The 21090-nt window shown below is 34.7% G+C and overlaps 1 protein-coding gene across 17 annotated transcripts in view; it reads right to left on the minus strand.

Annotated features, from left to right (window-relative positions):
* Positions 1–3640: 3640 nt before the first annotated feature.
* PPP1R12A (protein phosphatase 1 regulatory subunit 12A) overlaps positions 3641–21090 on the minus strand; it is a 171629-nt gene continuing 154179 nt past the window's right edge. For 9 of the 17 annotated variants that reach the window (XM_074226501.1, XM_074226497.1, XM_074226506.1 and 6 more), the window contains 6 exons: positions 19702–19837; positions 18145–18249; positions 16735–16782; positions 13437–13487; positions 12385–12554; positions 10683–10766 (listed from right to left, as the gene is read on the minus strand). In XM_074226501.1, coding sequence (XP_074082602.1) covers positions 12420–12554; positions 13437–13487; positions 16735–16782; positions 18145–18249; positions 19702–19837 — 475 coding nt within the window. In that variant the 3' untranslated portion in view covers positions 10683–10766; positions 12385–12419. Of the gene's footprint in view, positions 10767–12384; positions 12555–13436; positions 13488–14276; positions 14308–16734; positions 16783–18144; positions 18250–19701; positions 19838–21090 lie in introns of those variants that run through there. The other 8 variants (XM_074226507.1, XM_074226502.1, XM_074226505.1 and 5 more) reach the window with 6 other exon arrangements.

Here is a 21090-nt window from a genome sequence, read left to right on the forward strand (position 1 = left end):
AAGTTCAAAACCAGCCTCAGACACTTAATAATTACCTAGCTGTGTGACCCTGGGCAATTCACTTAACCCCATTGCCTAGCCAAAAAAAAAAAAATCCCCAAATAAATAAATGACCTATTTAAAAAGATATGATTAATTCAATTTAATTATTTGTACTTTTTAGACCAGTTATGAGGATTAAATATTCATACCCATACAAATTATTTGAAACCAAGAAAAAGGGAAGTTGTTATAAGGCAGTGATGAAAGCCAGGATAAATCTAAGCATGACCGAAAACAATAAGAGCTATTGAGAATGGGATGAATGGCATGCAAAAGGAGGAAATGAGGGTTGAAAGTACAAGGTACTTGTGTAGAAGGAAAATGTGTTTAGATTAAAGGAAGTAATCATTTGCGATAACAGCAAAAAAAGAAAAAAAGAATATAAGAGAAATTCTAGCACCATTCGTTTAGAGGGTTTAATTTGAAGAAGTGAGCAATCCATGATAGCAGAGGACAAAGAAAAAAGGAAGAAACACTAACAGGTTTGGAAAATGCCACAGTTGTTCAACTTTTGTTTTATTGTTATTGTATCATTTTCAGTCATGTCCAACTCTCCATGACCCCATTTGGGGTTTTCTTGGCAAAGATATTAGAATGGTTTGCAATTTTCTTCTCTAGGGTTAAGTGACTTGCCCAGAGTCACACAGCGAGTCAGTGTCAGAGGCTAGATTTGAACTCATGAAGATGAATCTTCCTGACTCCAAGCCTAGCATTCCTAGATGACTCTATGTGCTAAGTAGCAATAATTGATTTCAATTTATGCACACCGTGTTCTCTATCACTATTAACAATTGTTTATCTTTGACTTAGAAAAATACTTTCAGAATTCCAGTTAAGTGATTATTATTATTTTTTAGGTTTTTGCAAGGCAATGGGGTTAAGTGACTTGCCCAAGGCCACACAGCTAGGGAATTATTAAGTGTCTGAGGCCAGATTTGAACCCAGGTATTCCTGACTCCAGGGCCGGTGCTTTATCCACTGCGCCACCTAGCCGCCCCAAATGAATATTTTTTAAAAATACAAATTTAACCCATATCCGGGGGGGGGGGGTCAAAAAAAAAAAAAGATGATTGCCTAGGTTCACAAATCATTCTAGAAAGAGCCAACATGCCATCTTAGATTTGTTGTGCACTCATTTCATTTATGTCTGACTCTTCATGACTGCATTTGGGGCTTTCTTGGCAAAGATGTTGTGCCACCTAATAACCCAGCATCTTAGATATTCTCTGGCAAATTGAATAATATTTCTTCTTCTTCATTAAAACTGTAAATTTAAAAAATTTTCAATTTGTTCTAAATAGTTGTTTGTCTAAAGGTAACAAAGTATTACTAAAATTTGCAAATAAGGTCATAAGAATTTTGACATTTTTTTTTTTAGGTTTTTTACAAGACAATGGGGTTAAGTGACTTGCCCAAGGCCACACAGCTAGGTAATTATTAAGTGTCTGAGGCCGGATTTGAACTCAGGTACTCCTGATTCCAGGGCCAGTGCTCTATCCAGTGTGCCACCTACCCACCCCCTTAATAGTACAAACAATAATTGTTCTAGGCAATATTTGGCAACCAACAAAATGTTCTTAAGTTCTTTTATATAGTCCTTTCATTTTACTGAAAGAACAGATTTGCATGGGAAAAGGAGACATGAATCGATTGTAAAATTTTGTATAGAATTCTTAGTGACTGACAGATATACAAATAACAAACATGCATTACATCTTAACAACAGACATGCAGTTACACATTTTTCTCATATTGTTTGAAGTGGTGAAACTCAATTATTCCATTCTGACTTGAGTGAAGTTGTAAACACATTAGTGTGGAATATCAGAGCACAATTTGTACAAGACAAAAGAATTCATTAAGATGGAATATATGAAGAAGCCATTTCTATTATAACCAGTGTCTTGGGAGAGAACTGTGTTCTTCCTGAGAAATGATAAGCTTAATGGGGTTTTTTGAAAATCTGCTGTGAAATGTTAAATGAATATAATGGATAGTTCTTTGAAGGATGGAGTTGATTCACCACTTTCTTCCTATTTTAGTGCAATTGTTGCAATCAAGGAAGTCCCTTTGCCAGTTAAGAGGATATACCTTGGAACATTCTTAGAAATAAGCCTCTTTCTTTTTTTGCAAGGCATGTATATGTTTTAACTGACCTGCCTAAGGTCACACAGCTAGGTAATTATTAAGTGTCTGAGGCTGAATTTGAACTCAGGTCCTCCTGACTTCAGGGCCAGTGCTCTATCCACTGTGCTACCTAGCTACTACCCCCAAAATAAGTCTATACTGCTGTCCTTAAAGCTGGATCTCATCCAGTAACACTTGCCTTGGTTCTTTTCTGAGTGACAATTCCTCCTGGTTTGGTGCTCAAAGACATGATTTTGGAGAAAGAATCAACAATCCCTTATCCCCCATAAGAGCAGCCGGAAGGATTGGTCCAAGAGGATTGGTAACTGAAGTAAGAGGAACTGCCTATTCAGAAGACCTCAAGAGTCCCTTAACCTGGGGTCCATGAACTTGTTTTTGTAATTATTTTGAAAATTGTAGTTCAATATAATCAGTGTCTTCTGTAATCCTAGAATTTCATTTTATTAATTTAAAAACATGAAGTCAGATCCTTAGAATTCACTAGATCCTCAGGGTCCAACAGAAAAAAACATTCCTGATGAGTGATTATGCATTGAGACATTGCTCTTTTCCCTGCAGAAGGTGCCCACCTAAAGGAGTTATCAAACATTTGGTGAACATGTGCTTGAATCCTCTAGCTGCCTTCTTAGCTCTTGTGAGAAACAAGGTGACCCTAGGTCTACATTGGGGCTGGACTGCACGGTGGGAGGTGTCTTCACAGTTTTGTACAGTACTGCTTGGAGAAGACCATGACCAAAAGGAAGAAGATCCCGATCAATGGCTTGGCTTTTCAGAAGACATGCATATTGAGAGAGTTAATGCAGTCATGTCAAAGGACAAATGCTGGTCAATTTTTTTAAATTAATTTTTTTCCTTTTTTTTTCTCCTTGATCAACTCTTCAGCAAAATGCTTGTTTTGCTATTGGAAAGAACTATCTTTCAGGAGTGTATAATTTCAATTTTACGTTATAGCTCTGTTTAAACCTGTCAATACATACTTGTGAGCCTTTTGTGTTTTAAACATTTCTTTTGTATTTTGTATCCCTGTCTTCTTCCTGTGCACAAGGGACCCTTCCCACCTTCATGGGATAGGGAGATACCATTTCTTTCTGCTCCCTCCTGTATTCTGCTTAGCCCTCCTCCAGGGATCATCTCCTTGGGGATCTACCATAACCTGAGAAGCTACTTCCCAGGCCAAGCCTCTAGTAGGGTTTTTTGGTTTGTTTTTGGTTTTAGATTTTGGCAAGGCAAATGGGGTTAAGTGGCTTGCCCAAGGCCACACAGCTAGGTCATTAATTGTCTGAGACCGGATTTGAACCCAGGCACTCCTGACTCCAAGGCCAGTGTTCTATCCACTGTGCCACCTAGTTGCCCTTGTTAATAATCTTGAACTCAATATGATCAACCAACTCCCACCCAGTGATATACTCTTCATTTCAGTGATCCTGACCCACCCATGCCCCAAGTTATTATATAAACCCTATTCTCCATCCTCCACTGCCAAGTTCCCTTAGTTCCATACTCCCTTAATCTAACCCTTCCCCTCTCAACGTCACACCTAAATTCACCTATCCTACCTACGGAGCACCCATGCAACCCCTCATAAAGAGTTCTAGACTGTCCTTGCCCTCTTAGCTTCAGTTCTGGATTACTCTCCCATCTACTCCCATATTGATGGCTGATGAATCTGTGGAATGGTGATGATGGGAAGCTAGGTGGTGTAGAGGACAGAGCGCTGGGCCAGCGTCAGGAAGGCTCATCTTCATGAGTTCAAATATGGTCTCAGGCATTTACTAGCTGTGTGACCATATGCAAGTTACTTAACTCTGCCTTAGTTTTCTTGTCTGTAAAATGAGCTGGAGAAGGAAAAAGCAAATCATTCCACTTTCTTTGTTATCAAGAAAATCTCAGGTTCATAAAGTTGGTTAAGACAGATGGCTGAACAACAAAAACTGGAGAAAATCAGGAAACCAAGTTCCTAGATCCACTACAGATTTAATATCTCCCTAATTGACTCACCATCTCACTTTTCCAAACCTAATCATCTTTCCTTAAACTTCCCAGTCTCAGCTGAAAATCTGGCCTCATATCTTATTTTTAAAAATTGGGACAGTTGTGGGGCGGCAGGTGGCGCAGTGGATAAAGCACCTGCCCTGGAGTCAGGAGTACCTGGGTTCAAATCTGGTCTCAGACACTTAATAATGACCTAGCTGTGTGGCCTTGGGCAAGCCACTTAACCCCGTTTGCCTTGCAAAAATCTAAAAAAAAAAATTGGGACAGTTGACCAAGAGCATTTTTCAGACATCTGCCATCATCTCCTTCATCTGTCTCAGGGGTAGCCCTTCTTGCTGAGGCAACCCTTTACTTGCACAAGAGATCCTGTCCCATCCCATCTTTGCCTCTATCATCCCCAATGATTTACCTTCAGTCCTTCCTTGTCTGCTGGCTGTTATCTCTACTGCCTATAAGACATGCTCATGTTAGTATCCCTCATTCTAAAAAATATAATTTGATGCATGCATACACCCATCTGCCTCTGCTAGTAATGATTACAACTGTCATCTTTTTTTGTGACTAAACTTGAAAAATGCAATTGTTTCTACTTCCTCTTTTCTTCACACTCTTAAATCTTCACTCAATCAAAACTGCTCTCTCTCAAGTTACTAAAAATTTCTTAATTGACATCCCCAAATTTCTGTGGGATTAAGGACTCACTTTCCCACCATCTCCAATACTTGGATTCTTATAAAGTCAACTTTTTTTTTGCTTCCTTCCAATTTTCAAGGAGTTTGTTACTTGGATGAGGTTTTGTACCTCATATATCAAGCTATTCTCTTTCAATACTTTTCCCCCATAAGCTTTCTTTTCCTTTTTCTCATTTCTTTCGTATTTGTTTCTCCTCTATTGTTCTTAATTTATAAAAATCATTTTAAAACTTAGTTAATTTTTTTTTTTCAGTTATTCTGGCTGAACTTGTGTCCAAGCTAGTAGTTTTCCTTTTTAGGCTTTTTTTTTCTTGCAGGCCTATGAACTATATGGTGGGATTCCAGAGTTTGGACTTCCTGTTAGGTCCAGGTTCTGTGCCCATCTGCAAGGAATTCTAGACCATGCTTGCGTTCTTCTGCAGACGGGCCATCCTTTGCCTGCCTAAAGTATGACAGAATTGTCAGAGGACATGTTTCTGTGTCTTATACAAGGCCAGGCCCCTCTGTGATAAACAAGATTCTTCTTGTCTGATACAGTTATGGGTTGCCATGCCTTCTGTTAGACCTTTGTGCGTCTAGCTACATCAGGGTCTACATGTTTTTCCCTATGCCAAATTAAGCTGAAAACTGCTTTTTCTTCTTGAGTTTCCTTAACATGACCTATTCTGGTGATTTCAACATTTCTGTAGTATAGTTATGAGACCTGCTCCCTCATCATCTTGGTTAGACTCTTCTTTGGAATGTGCTTGTTCTACTATGTGACCTATGGGTAAATCATCTAATCTTTCTAGGTCTCAGTTTTGTTTTACAAGACAAACTAGATTTTTGTTTTCCTGAGGCAGTTGGGGGTTGTGACTTGGCCAGCATCATATTAAGTGCCTGAGGTTCAATTGAACTCAGGTCCTCCTGACTCTAAGGGCTGGTGCTTTATCCACTGTGCTACCAAGCTGCCCCAAATGATTTCTAAGAACTCTTGCCACTGGACATAAATCTAGATGCCTAACATTTCCACTATGTCTAGCATAAAATGTGCAAGAAATTATAAAATTGCTTCTTTTCAAACTAAGTGGAGAAATAGAAAGCAACTTGAATTTTTTAATATTGATAATAGCAAAACATACTTGCTACAGTAGAAAGAGATGCTAAATTTGGAACTAGGGGATGGTTCAGATCTTGGCTTTCTTTCCTTGGCCATGGGGTGGGTGAGTCACATCCACCTATCAGTCCATTTCCTTATCTCTAAAATAAAGGGCTTGGACTAGATTACCTTCAGGGACCCTTGTAGTTCCCAATTTATTTATTAATTGTATTGTAGTAATGGCTTTAAATTAGTCCATGTCAGTCAGGTACAGGCCTCTCTCAATAATCTATCTATCTATATCTATATATGTATGTATTTGAAATTGAGAAAATAAGAAATTATCTAAGCATTGTCATCTATGGTGGACTAGATAATCTTTAAAGTTTCTTCAAGCACTATAATCCTATGACTAAAAAAATGTTAAGAATATGTAGGTTGTTAGGTGGTTACGTGGCGCAGTGGATAGAGCACCAGCCCTGGAGTCAGAAGTACTTGAGTTTAGGTCCAGCCTCAGACCCTTAGTAATTACCTAGCTGTGTGGCCTTGGGCAAGCCACTGAATTCCATTGCCTTGCAAAAACTTAAAAAAAAAATGAATATGCAGGTTGTGTATTACTTAACATTCTGGAAAACTATAAAGAGTCTAAGGTACTGATCAGCTGACAGATGTCACAAGCTAATTTGTTAACAAAATGGAAATAATAAGGAAATAAAGGAATAAGGAAATATAAATTGGCCCTGGCACACACAGAGAATGTGGAGACAAAAAAAAAATGCTATTCCAGATGATCAAACTCTGACAAATAGACCGCAGAGGCATCCAAAGGAGTTAAAAGTCATCAAAGAAATGAAGAATGAAGAGAAATAATCAATATTTTCAGCAGGTTAAGGTAGATGAATTGTTAACTTTAAAGCTACCCTAAGAAATACTTTTCTAATCTGGACTGTTCCATCAATCCAGAATTCCCTAGTTTGATTTTGGAAGACATTATGCAAACTGAAGATCTGCCTTGCTCATGATATTATTTTCCTCAAGCTAACACAAAAATGCTTTTTAACACTGAGTACTAATATTAGAAGTAGGTGAGAAACAGGCAGAGGCAGAACCTTTTGGTCCTAGCAGGTAAAGAATTGGCTCAATTTCTTTTTAGTTTGCTATGACACTAAGTAATATAAAAACATTTCATTTCTATCTAGATACATCCCCTTTAATGACTAATTGCCAAATCTAGAACAAATGTGATAGTGAAAGTACTTGCAGTATCCACCATCACTAGTGTTTCCATATAGGTTAAAAAATTCTTTAGCCTAGACTGAATACTGTTGGCCAATATCATCTATTGTAGAGCTAGGTGTTAAAATTTACACTCAGTCAACTATAAATAATACCATTGGAATTAATCTTTAGATAGTCGTCTAAAAATTATTTTGATTAGGTTAATTCTGTTGATTTTAGCTGTGAGTCATGAAATACTATAGGTTCTGAAAAACCAAAGGTGAGAATTGCCCAAAAGGCAATGCTTAACACAGCCAGGACACAACACATTACAAAAAAAGAATAGAGAAGTTAGTTTCAGAGAAGAAGACAAGAAGTAAGGGGTTCATGTGTTTCTCATTGATAACCTCAGGATACCAGAAGCACTGGAGGAAGGCTTCCCTCTTTCTGGACATGGTATATAGTTCCACAGATGTAAGGAAGATGTAAGGCTATAGGATGGGTTGTAATCTGCAGTGTCAGAGAGATATACTCACATTGATGGCCGAGAGCAAAGATTCAGTGGAGGACTATATATATAATTTCCAACATATTTTAATTATTGTTGTATCTGGTATGAACAGACTGTCCATAACATAACTGTCTCCTGTACATATTTTTATAATTCTGTGTTTATAACCACGTTAAACAAACCTAATAAAAATACCAGAGGTCATTTATAGTTTTTTTTTTGGTTCTAATGTGATTGTCTTATGAAATTCATTCCTTATCCTTATTGGAATATAATTACAAACATCCCATATCCTAGTTTTCAGATCCTGCTGATATACACAAAAATACTTAAACATTTTTCCCAAATTGATATGTAGATTGCAAAAACATAACAATTATTACCACAATTTATATGCATGTACAATGAAGTGCAATTTACCAAAATATTACCATTTTTTGAAAATAACTTGGTAACCATGATATAATGAATGGATAGAGAGCTATCCTTCAAGAGAGGAATACTTGGCTTCAAGATCTTTTTCTAACACAGAATGATCTAGGGTAAGTCACTTAATCTGTCAATGTCCCCCCCTTTCCCCACCCCCTTAGCTATCAATCATAAAAAAGTTGACAATTTGAACAGGATGAACAAGTTGCCTCACCCGTAGATCCTTATACCAAATGTCATCACAAGTCTGATTTTTAAAAAAAAATTTAATCAAAAAAGTAAAAAGTCATAATAGTCTACTAACCCCAAAACTCCTAACATGGATCCACATAAAGTAGTAGAAAAAAAAAGAATGCCCAACCAGATTTAAAATATTAAAGTCAAAACAGAATTTAACATGCCTTTGGAAAAGTTTCAGACATATAAAATAGTTTTATTTATTTTATTGTATATGTCAAAATACATTTTTTTCCAAAATAGTGGGTTTTGCAATTAGTTTCATGCCGAAACAAAGTCTGCGCAATACTACCAATAAAATCAATATAGCACAGTAGCCGTTCAGTTTTAGATACAAAGAATAAATAACCTAAATACAAAACACTAAAATATTAGAAACACGCATTTAATCATTCTTCACAGGCACCCAAACATCACAAAATATAATGCCTAACTGTTGTGCAACACCATAACAGGTTGCAGTCATTCAAACTGATCAATTATCTGCATATTTTACCTCAGACCATGGAAAGTCTCTATATTCAGACCCACCTTTCATACAGTTCAATTAGGACAAAAGAAAAATCCCCAAACTATCCTTGTACCTTTAAAAATCAAGAATCCTGAGCTTGGTAGTAAGAGCATAACCTTGTATCTTCATAAAACCAATTAACAGAAAGACAATGTCCTGCTAACCAAAATACCCGTCCCACCCCCAAAAACCTAAATTAGGCAGTTGAACACAATGACCTTTTTAAATGAAGGGGCACAAATTCACATTTAATATATGTATACAATATGATCAATAATACAACAGCTACTTCAAGCTTTACAATGTACAATTTATTTTAATGGTTGAAGTCTTCAGTGGTTTTAGGAGACAGATTATGTGACAGTATGATGTCATATTTTCACATGGTTAAATGAAAATATAAAAGTTATTTTTCTCCTAACAAAAGACAACGTAGCTTAAGTACTCTTTTGTTTGTTTTTGTTTTTTTGAAAAAAGGCCACTGAAATGTACAAAATGGTCTGACATGATGGTGGTGGTATCAAATTAGATGCCCCTTCACATGACAACAACAGTGCATATAAACATTAATGAGTAATGGATTAGGTTCAGAAATGATTTAATAACATTACTTTGGCTAGCACAACAGTTTTGGACAGCACTCAGATAAATACATGTATGTGAAATGTAGTGAAGCAATTATATTTAAGCAACTTTAATTATGGTGAATACCATCAAATGAAAAACTGAAAAGAAAATTACTTTACAGTAGAAAACTTTTGTAGAGATAGGACTCCATAAAATGCATAATAATTAAATTTTTGTTACCAGAAAGTTCGCAAATTTTAACACATTTTGGAGTACCCTACTTTGCATGAACAGACATTTGCAATATTGAAATAAGTCAAGCATGCCATGTGGGAGTTTAAAAATCCAAACAGTACACTTGATATATACAGCATCACTCAGTACCTGCTAAAATAAATGTGAAGGTTACAGTATTCAGCATCTTGCTCTACAATTAAAACAAAACAAAAAACCAAAAACAAACCCCAAACAAAAAAAAAATACCCAACGAAGGCAGAAAATAAGATTTGTGGAATTCTAATTTGAACTGACATTAAAGCATTTCATATAAGAAATAAATGCATATTGCACAAACAGTGAAAGCAAATGTCCCACCTAGGGTTTCGATTCCAGGTGGTTAAACACAACACTATATCACCATACAAAGATGTACTTTAGAAGACATGTTCTTTGCAAATGACAAAGCTGTGAAAACACTGTACAAAGGACTGGGGGGAAGTCTGGCACGTGAATAGTCAGAAGGGAAAAAGACAACTCCAAACTTAAGATTTAAAACAACAAAAATGGAATATAAGAAAATTGGAAGCTGTGGCACAACATCAAAAACAATTTGTTGAGTAACTGTCTTCTGTGAGAGCTGAAAGCTTTTGTTGATGCACAAGTGTTTCTGTACAACTAAGGCTTACTGGTTAAATATCTGAGGCGTATCTGGCCTTGAACACTTTCCTTATATATGCTGTAGCTGTAAACAAGATTTCTCAGTCATTCTTCTTCTCAGCAGCTGCATTAACATGAAACAATGGTCTTGGTGCAAAAATGAAGCAAAACCAAAAAACCAAAACCAAAAAAACCAAACCAAAACAAACAAACAAAAAAAAAAAACCCCATAAAATAACCCATAAGTAAGAGGGCATTTGGCAGGATATTTGAAAAATGACAGTCTTGAAGGATACTTTCCCATAAATCCATTGGACTGCCAACTATGGTCCACTGGGGTTACTAGTATGTGCAATATCATTACTTGCTGCTTTTATTTTATTTGGAAAGTTTGCTTATAACTCTGATCAAGGCCCCATTTTCATCTTTTAGCCTCTGGTTGTCTGCTTTCAGGTCTGGTAGCATCTGAAAGTAAAAAAAAAAGAAGCCAAGCTTAACCAAAGGAAATGAGAAATAAAACAATGGGCTAAGATCTCAATGCAACAGCCAATACTGCTTTCTAGGTATTTTAACAAACGTTATATTTTTTCACCACAAACAAAAAGCAAGCCGTGTCAGTTAAATATATTTTAAATGACTAAATCAGGTGAGACAGGAGGACAACATGAAACAGTCGGTCACCTTTGTGAAAAAACTTCTAAAATGTTTAATAAAAGACTCAGGTTGTCTAAAGGCAGGAAGGGAAATTTACGAGACTCATTTTGGCTATACCAGTACTAAGACTCTATTATTATCACAAGACACTACCTGATAAGTTAAAAGAGGAAGCAGCTTTTCTGGTTCTGAACAAAATCTCAAAGTATTTTATTTCTTATAAACTACAAGATACTTTGCATCGTTGTATGTGTGGATGCTTAGTTTAGTTTCTCTTTTTGAGAAAACATAACATCTAAAAAAATAATATCTTCAATATAAGAGCAAAATATGCACAACAAATGGAAGGAAAGGTTTCTAGAATTGCTCAAAATAGATGGAAAAAATCCCACCGAAATTTTTCCTATAAAAATAAATTTGGGAGGAGAATAGAAAAGAGAATATCAAGAATTATTCATGGTATGACAATCCAATGTCAACTAAGAAAGTGCAATGGCTTGAACCACATGATTTTCTTTTGGGGGAACAAGGCAAGGTAGAAACAAGTTAGGATTAGAAATTCAGAATAATTCATTTTAGGGAAGTGTAAAGATAGTTCTCACTGGTTTCCCCAATGACAAACACTATTCTCATCAACCAAAGACAAACTATACTTTCCCAAATTCTTCCATCTACCATATCATTCCACTAAACAATAGCAAAATAATGACAAAACTATTAACTTGAAATGTAATCATATTATTCTGAATAGAATTTTCAGGCAAACCTTGGGAAGAAAAAAAAGGTTTGATCATAAGAAAAGACAGATATCTATATGCTTCAACATAAAACATAATTAAATAAGTCAAGTTGTTGTTAGGAAATGTAGGTTTGATGAAAACAGGCACAATACAGAAAGTGATTATGAATCAGAATGGATGTGAATCAGCTTAATTTTTTTTGATTCGGTGTCTACGTGGGAGGGGACTATCATAAGAGGGTTGGACTAGATCACCGTCAGGGGGTCTTTCAGCTTTAAATCCAGTAACTATGACATATCAATTTAAACTTATTCATATATTATAAATGTGGATGTTTCTGATCAGCTTAAAACTCATTCTCAAGACTACTAAAAAACACTACAGAGGAGAACTGTGATATTAAAAACCTAAACCCCAAATCTAGCAACCTCAAACACCTATGGAGATTAACTTTGGAATGCATAATTTAGACAAATCTTTAATTTGATTCCTAAACCATTCCCTGATGAATGTGACTGTTTGAATGTGACAGCAGCTTATCAGTTGCCATGTATAATTAGTGCACACTCTCTAAAAGCTCCAAGAAGCAGCATGCATAATTAAAACAGTTGACAGGACAGTCTAGAGACACAGAGGTGTTAACTGTCAAAGTGACCCAGCACACTAAGACTACAACACAAACCACCTGCCTGGCTCTACCCAGAAGAAACGAAGCAAAGACAAATTACAACTCGACAGCCTGGAGGTGCCTACAGGACCCTGATCGCTTGGCTACCACTCTGGTCAAAGCCCTATTCTCAGTCACCAGACGCTCATGTAACTGTCTCAGAGTCTGAATCTGCTTTATTTGATGTAGGTTCTGCAGGAATCAGAACACAAAGAAAAAAATGAATGAAAATAGAAGAGAGAGAAACAGCACAAAAGGTACAAAGAAAGTATAGGTGAGGAATAAAAAATTAGTCTTAGAAGTAAGTCTTGCTATTTAGAAAGGGGATATATTCTTATTAAAGTAGACTTCAGAAAAAGCAAATGTTTAGTTACTTATAAAAACCCTTCAAACTACAATGACAAAGCATCTTATTTCTGAAACTCTTTAAAAAAATTACACAGAATAGATATGGTATTTGGAAGTTAAAAACAAAAAGCACCAATATACCTATTGTATATAAAACAATATAATGAAGATTAAGCACAACTCTCAAGTCCCTCTAGCAATTTAAACATTTATTCCTATTTATTCTCACAGGTAATGCACAGGTCCTTATCTACTCTTCTGGTATCCCTCTTTTAAAAAAGAAGAACATCATATTTCTACCCATTTTTATTCCTTCTTTAACCTTTGCTAGGTCAAGTGTATAAGAAATCCTTAGCTACAGAAGTATATTTTGAGAATGAAGAAGTCAATATTACATTCAAAACTTAGGAATAATTTTTATAACTCAAAATATAGAACAATTTCTGACTTAATCAATAATAATGGAGACTGGCTTACCCAGAGAAAATTTCCCAAACTTTATGTGACCATTATTTTCCACACATACAGTTCACAAGGATTAAGAAACTATAAACTTAATGACTGAATTGTAATTTTTGTTCATCTTATTTCTGTGTAAAAAATGCCATTTAGTGGTCTGATCCAAACTAAGAGGCAGTAGGAAAGAGAAGACATGAGCAATCTGGAAGAATCCACTCAATGTGGTTACTTCAACTTGCCCTAAATAGGAACTCCTAGCTTACTTACTTTGAGTTCTTCTTCCATTTCAGATATTCTTCTTTCTAGAGCTCTTCGTTCCTGGAATCAAAAAATACATTAATATTAGAAAAGTTTGAAATAATTACATTTTTAAACTTCATATATATATATACACTGTGCAATAGTGATACAAGATTAAAAAAATCAAATCAGGAGCAGTGTAGACAGAAGATGTGATGCAGGTGGTGTAGAAAGCTTTCTAAAGTTTGAAAAAACTAAAAATCAAGACCTTCTGTTAATATATTTCTATTAATAGATAATCTTTTTATTTTAAAGGGTTGAAATGCTGATAGACACAATACTTCATACTAAGTCTGTTTAAGTTGTTTAGGTAAACTATCTTAGGTAAGACTACAGAATGGATTATTCCACTCCAAATATGAAGAAATTTATATGGAAATTAACAAACCCAAACCCACAGATGCACACACAAAAAGAAACCCCAAACAATTATGCTAAAGTGGTATAAGCAAAAAAGCAAGACAAGCAATTATGTGAAGAAAATGTATGTTCTACTTGGAAAATATGAGAAATCTATGCTATTAATATTTCCAGTCCAATTATTTTTCCATAGTGATAATTCAACTGATAGATTATAAAAGCTTACTTTTAATATGATTTCTTTGTGTAGCAGCATTAATGCAGTGGATCCAATTTAAAAGCAGTTGCAGTATTTGTTACCTTTTTTTCAAAGTGATATGCAAAAGCAGCATACAGTAGATAATGGCAGCATTGCTTTGTTTTTTTTTGAATTAGTGTATTGAAGTGTTATGCAAAAAGCAAGCAGCAGTACACTGAATGTGCTGTAAAACTTTGGTTAGGTCATACCGCCCAGAAGATACTGACTCTTGCCGGTCACCTTTCAGATATAAACCATTGGAATTGAGTTTAATCATACTGAAGCTCTTTTTATGACAACCTTTTCCCAATTAGTAACTATTGTCTTTAGTAAAAGCGTTTATTTACTGCCATTGTTAATGTTTTTATGATTTTATTCAATTGACTCTTAAAAACCTACTTCAGTAGTCTACAAACATTCTTACAAGCAATTTGTTATTCCAGAATTGGATATGATCAAGAAACATCACACACAAAAAAACTTTATAAACTACAAAGCATAAGTGTTTTTCAGAGTTCTCACAAATCTCATTTCACATATTTTTAAAACCACCCAATAAATTAGAATGAATATATTTTATTATGGATCAGTGGTACTGTACTGACAAAAATAAAAGCTAAAGGCTGAGATCAGAAATTTTTTTTGTGTGTCATGGATGCCTGCCTTGGGAAGTCTGGTCAAGCCCTAAGGACTCCTGAGAATAGTGCTTTCCAAACATAAACTAGGAAATAATTAAATTAGAAAGGAAACAATTATAGTGAAATATCAATCATAATTAGAATAGTCCTGCCTATAATGATGCCTTCTATGTGAGAGGTGAATCCTCTATAAAGACTAAAGGGCAGATTCAAGATGATGATAGTTTGTGACAGGGTTCTGACCTACACCGGGCACATCAAGGAGCCACTGGAAATAAGCTAATAAATAATGAAATGACAAAGTGAGTTAAAGGGACTTCCAGGTGAATGCTCAAGCTTGGCAGGTACAGCAGAAATTTCTCTGGCCAAAAATGGAAGCTCTGGCTTTTCTTCCCTCTGCACTTGGGTAACTTCAACCTTATCCTTATCTATGAACTGAGATGGATGGACATCTGGAATATCTATGAATGAATGTTCTATTTTATTTTTTAAAACTTTTAAAAATACTTTATTTCTCCCCAAATTGCATGTAAAAACAATTGTATCATTTGGTTTTTTTAAATTAAAAGTTTTGCACCTCCAATTCTATCCTTTTGTCTTCCCTTTCTGCCTCCCAGAGAAAGTAAGCCATCTGATAGCTTATTCATGAGCAATCCTAAGACATTTCCATATTAAAAAACCCTGACATTTTTAGAGATCATTTGTAGCAATAGAACAGGACATGAATGAGATCTGAGTTAAGTGTTACAGTACGAATTTGTGTCTGTGATTGGGATAAAAAGAAATAGGTTTTGTACTATGTTATTCTAAGATATCCATATGCCTCTTTTCTCATTCTGTCCAGGATTGGCAAATAAATGACTATATTGCAACTGTGTTTTAGATAAATAAAACTTAATTTTACTTAAAAAAAAATGAATGGGATAACAAAATGGGTATCAGGCATTTAAGAAATTTCTATTTTTCTTAGAAAATTACAGTTAGGGGGCAGCTAGGTGGAGCAGTAGATGGAGCACTGGCCCTGGAGTTCAAATCTGGCCTCAGACACTTAATAATTACCTAGCTGTGTGGCCTTGGGCAAGCTACTTAACCCCATTTGCAAAAAAAAAAACCCATTGAAAAAAAAAAAGAAAATTACAGTTATAATCTAATAATATGGAAAGTTAAGTTTTTTCATTAATAGTGATGCTTTTTTTCATTAATAAAGGATCTGATGAAACAGTTGTATCTCCAACTTATTTCAAATTACTTTTTAAAACAATGCTATTAAAAATAAAAACTGGGGCAGCTAGGTGGCACAGTGGATAGAGCACCAGCCCTGGAGTCAGGAGGGCCTGAGTTCAAATGCGGCCTCAGACACTTAATAATGGCCTAGCTGTGTGACCTTGGGCAAGTCACTTAACCCCCACTGCCTTAAATAAAAAAAAGTAAAAAAATAAAAACTATTATAACTGATAATTTTAACACTTAGGATGCAATTTTGCATATGAAAGACATTAAAATACTATCTATACCCTTATTTTTCTGTTTTTATAGTTTTGTTTCTACAATAGGCAGAAGAAAAATTTCCTGATTCACTGTTCTTGGCTATTGAATCTGTAACTCAGGAGAATTAAAAAATAATTCTCATTTATATTTATGAGAGTTTAATATAAAGTAGTCAAAATGGAAGATTTAAAGGCTGTTTTCTCTGAAGTACATAATTTAAGGGAATAGAGTCTGAGAGTTAAGAATGAGTTTTTAATTTTTTGAAGATAAAAACTACATCAAATTGGACATATCAAGTATATTACTATATATAATGAGTTGATGGTATTTGTAGAAATATTCAATTCACTAAGGACATTTTAGAATCAAGAGAAAAGCTTCTTTTCAAAAAAATCGCTTAACTTTAATGGTATTTTACACCCCAAATTACAAAAGACTTAAAGGTTAATGAATCTATAGGATTTATAAACTTCAAATTTAATCCCATTGGTAGCCAAGGGGAAAAAATGATTCTCATTCCAAGAAAACATCTTAAGCTTACCCTTTTTTCCATTTCCAAAAGTGACCTGTCAGCAAATCTTTCTTGTCTCTGTAATGTAAAGTTAATATGTTATAAAAATAAGGAAATGCGAGAGGCAAATGCTAATGGGGAAAAGCTTAACATGATGCTTTTCCCTAGTAAGGACAAAAAAAAAGACTACAATCCAAGCACAGTGTCTGAAAAAGGCTAAAACCAAGTACAAAGAAAGTGATCAAACAGACTTATTTAACAAGACTGTTTTCCTTTTCTAGAGGTTAGTATAAAGAAACTGACAGAAGACAGTAAAACCCCTTCTCTTGCTTAACTTCTGTTGGTTTTTGGGTGTAGGAATGGGGGTAGCATACAGTAGGTGTTTAATGGAGAATACCTACACATATTCCCAGCAGTATGCTAAATGCAGGATAAATGATTCCTGATTGATTAGAATACTCTACAGTAGATATTTAGAAAGGATCAGAGGTGTAACAATCTAGGTGAATAGTTGAAGAGTTCCTAATTGTCACAATATCCAGACCTTAAAGTGACCTAGACACACCAAAAGTTCACAGTAAATGGGCTGTTTTGGGGAAGCAGAACCTTAAGTTTCTCTGAAAATATATGCAAAATATATCCAACTGAGATACCAGGTTAATTATCAGTGCTACTCTATCAATAATAATTCAGATTCTGGGTGTTTTGAACCCATTCAAGTTTGAAGTTTTGAAAAAGAAAGAACAGCCACTCCAGAACTCTTCAACTTTCTGGGGTTACAGACACAGCAGCAGAATGGATTCCTGTGGAAATTGTTACATCTCCTCTGAGAATAAAGCTTTTAAATGCATAAGATAAAAATACTCAACAAGACTACAAAGGAAAGTAATTACAGTGAAATATTTATCAAAATATATAAAACAACCTCCCCTCCTCAGGTTCATAGACTCCCAAAGTTAAGAAGCATTGATATAGTGGATGCTTGTAATTGAAATTTCTTCCTAAAACCAAACAAACAGGGCTCAGAAAAGTTTTAAAAACTAAATATATACAACTTTGTCCAGTGTTACTTAAAAGGAAATTTTACCCACAAAATTAAAAACTATTGCTAATGAACTAGTTATAATTTTAAAGGAGACAGATTTTTTTTCAATACAATTTTTACAACAGTTTAAGAGCTCAAAGAAAAAAATACCCACATTTTTGTAAGAGGACAGACTTGCTAATATCATTTATTGCAATTAGAAGCCAATGTGGCACTTCCTGTATTATCTCTGAACTCTTTTCTAACTTTTTACCAAAAAAGGAATCTACTGCATCAAGATCCCGTAATTTTAGTCAGAACAATTGCTGGAGACAATCCCAATTCTATTTTTTAGACTGCCTGAATGAAAAACATGATATTCACAGTCCTTATTAGAGATGAAAAAAAGAACAAACCTGGGTGGCCTTTTCCAACTGTAGTTTAAGCTCTGTCAGTTCCATATTTGTATCATGTAGCTGTGTTTTTAGTTTTTCATTTTCAGTTAGAATCTGTTCGTAAAGCTAGGGGAAAAAAGATGGGGTAGAGTTAGGGACAAATTATCTTTCTGATTTATTACTTCTGTCCAAACATTCAAAATTTCATTCTAATATAGCTGCTTTCCTAAACTAAAGGAGAAAAAGGAATATAATTTAATAATGTGTTTTCTATAAAAATTTAACATCTAAAATTACCTATCTTTGCATCTTGAGGCTATAAATAATTCTCACCTCAAATTATTTATGGAAAAATTCTGTATTTTCATGAACAGAAGAAAAACTCTTCTGAAGAGCTGGTAGATATGTCATTTACAAAGTGGGGACAGAAAAATATGAAATTTACAAGGTTGTTGAGAGGAAAACACTTTGCAAATTTTTGGTATGGAACTTGGGATTTCATTAGTACTAGGAATTCACAGTGAGGAAACAATACCTACAAAGGTTTTATTAGTAACAGATTGAATTCAGATGAAACTATTTGTATGAGGCACTTAACATTTTCCTGCCTTATTAGTTACTTGGACAATCCTTACAGAAAATGGGTCTTCAGTAAATAGTTGTTACATAGTTTTTTTAAAATTTACTGACACATACAATATTAAAAAAACCTAATGTAGCTATAGGGCAGCTAGGCAGCTCAGTGTATAGAATGCCCAGTTTATATTCAGGAAGACTCAACATTCCAAGTTCAAATCTGGCCTCAGCTACTTACTAGCTGTACACAGTTCTCACAAGTTACTTAAGCCTCAGTTTCCTCATCTGTAAAATGAGGAGATGGCAAACCATTTCAGTGTTTTCGCCAAAAAAACCCTAAAGGGATTCAAAGAGTTGGATCTGACTGAAAAAAGGCTGAACAAATATAACTGTATAATAAAGACTTTTGTCTTAACTAACCTCTGTACTGTATCAGAAGCCCTAAAAACAAGCAGTCACAGACATTAAGAAAGGTTGGACAATTTGTAATACTACTACTAATCACCACAACACTCAAGTTCTCAGTTACTTCATATTTTGTTTAGAATCAGATTATTGCTCTGAATTAACCCTTTCTGTTGATCAGTCCCAGATATCTTTAATATTTTCTCCTCTGATATGTAACAGTTAATACTTAGGCAGTTCCGTACTATTCTTGTTCCTAGTTTCTCAGCTATTCAACTCTTAATTTCTTGGAATAATCTAATATCTAAAATTAATCTAATCTAAAAATCTAAAATCATTAACTGTGTATTATGGCTGGCACAATATGATCACAAATCTATTTGTCTTTGCCTTTTCACATCATTGGATTACCCATTTCAGTTAACTGAGGTCACTGCAGTAAGCTACAGAAACCTTGGTCCTGTCATTTTTCAAAAAAAAAAAAGTGCCATTTTTTTATGTTATATTTGTTATAAACAACTTTTATTAGAAGGTATTTTTTAAAATTTTTAATTTTTTTGAGGATTTTACTTAAAAGCAGTGAGATGAGCCAAATACCTTTTTAAAGTCAGATGAATCTTCTCTTTCTAGTCTGCTAGAGTAAAGTTTCCTTTCTTCCAAGTAACTGTAAGATCCAGAACGACTCAGTAAGGAATCACAACGCTCAGTGGAAGATGTGGAACCTGTGTCATGTCTTCAGAAGATTACATAAATATACATATTTAATTCGAATACATTCATGAACAAGGAAACCCATTAGATGTAAATAAACTTGGCAAATCATGATGGTTATAGAAAATTCTAAAATGTTAAAACTAAATCTGTTGATTCTGAACTATTAAAGTCATGACTTCAATACAGAAATAAATTAACTACTTGAAGTAAGCAATAAAACCAAATATCTGCATTTTTAAAACGAAGTTTCAAAACATAAATATTAAGGCGTAAAATATTCAATGACATTAAGTATGTGTATCTTGAGGAAGAATACACTCCTAAATAACACCATTTTTATCATCCTATTTTGAATTGGTTATTTTTTTTAGATGAACTTTCTGGGCCAATCCAATATAGTCAACAGCAACAGGATCTGTGTTTGATCTTTTTCTTGCAGAGTTTTGACAAGTGCTGAGATCTGTTTAGGCAACTTTAAGTAAAATGTGTCAATAGGACAGTTTTTTTTTATTGTAGTTTAGACTAGAGGTGGGAGAGATTTTATAGAATAATGTAGTCTACATTAGTATCATTCTATATATATTCATTTTGTAGATGAAGAAATATGGGATGCTGAAAGAGTTCTAAGTGATTCGTCCAAAGTTACAGATCTAGTTAGTTGTAAAACCAAGACTAGAACCCAGGTTTCTAAGCATGAAGCAATAAAGGTTATGAAGAGTAGTCACTCAGGCAACAAACATTTTCTTAAGCACCAGACACTGTGATATATGTTCAGGACATAAAAGAGGCAAAACCAGTTTCTGTCCTCAAGGAATTCACATTCTAATTGGGGAAACAACATATAAAAAACTGGGTAAATGCAACATACAGACACAGACACAGAGACACAGACTAGATGGAAAGCAGCTAAAGAGGAAAGCACTTAGCAGCCAGGGAAGAGGTGGCTTAATTTTCTGTGTGTCATGGACTCCTTGGGATGTTTGGTGAAGTCTATTTTTAAATGAATAAAATAAAACTATAGAATAATAAAAACATTCATAATGTAATACAATAATTAAAAAAGGGGGGTCAACAAAGGGCCACCTGTATGAGGTGAAATCTGAGCTGAATGTTAAAGGAAGCCGATAGGTGAAAATGAAGATGGAGAGCAGGCAGAGGTGACAACTAGTAAAAAGGCATGATGCCAAGATCCAGAAGGATACAAGTTAAAAACAGTAATATGGTAGGTGTAATTGGATTGTAAAATAAATGTTAGCAATAAGTCTGAGACGA

The sequence above is a fragment of the Macrotis lagotis genome, chromosome 2, assembly GCF_037893015.1.
Source record: "Macrotis lagotis isolate mMagLag1 chromosome 2, bilby.v1.9.chrom.fasta, whole genome shotgun sequence".
Taxonomy (NCBI): domain Eukaryota; kingdom Metazoa; phylum Chordata; class Mammalia; order Peramelemorphia; family Peramelidae; genus Macrotis; species Macrotis lagotis.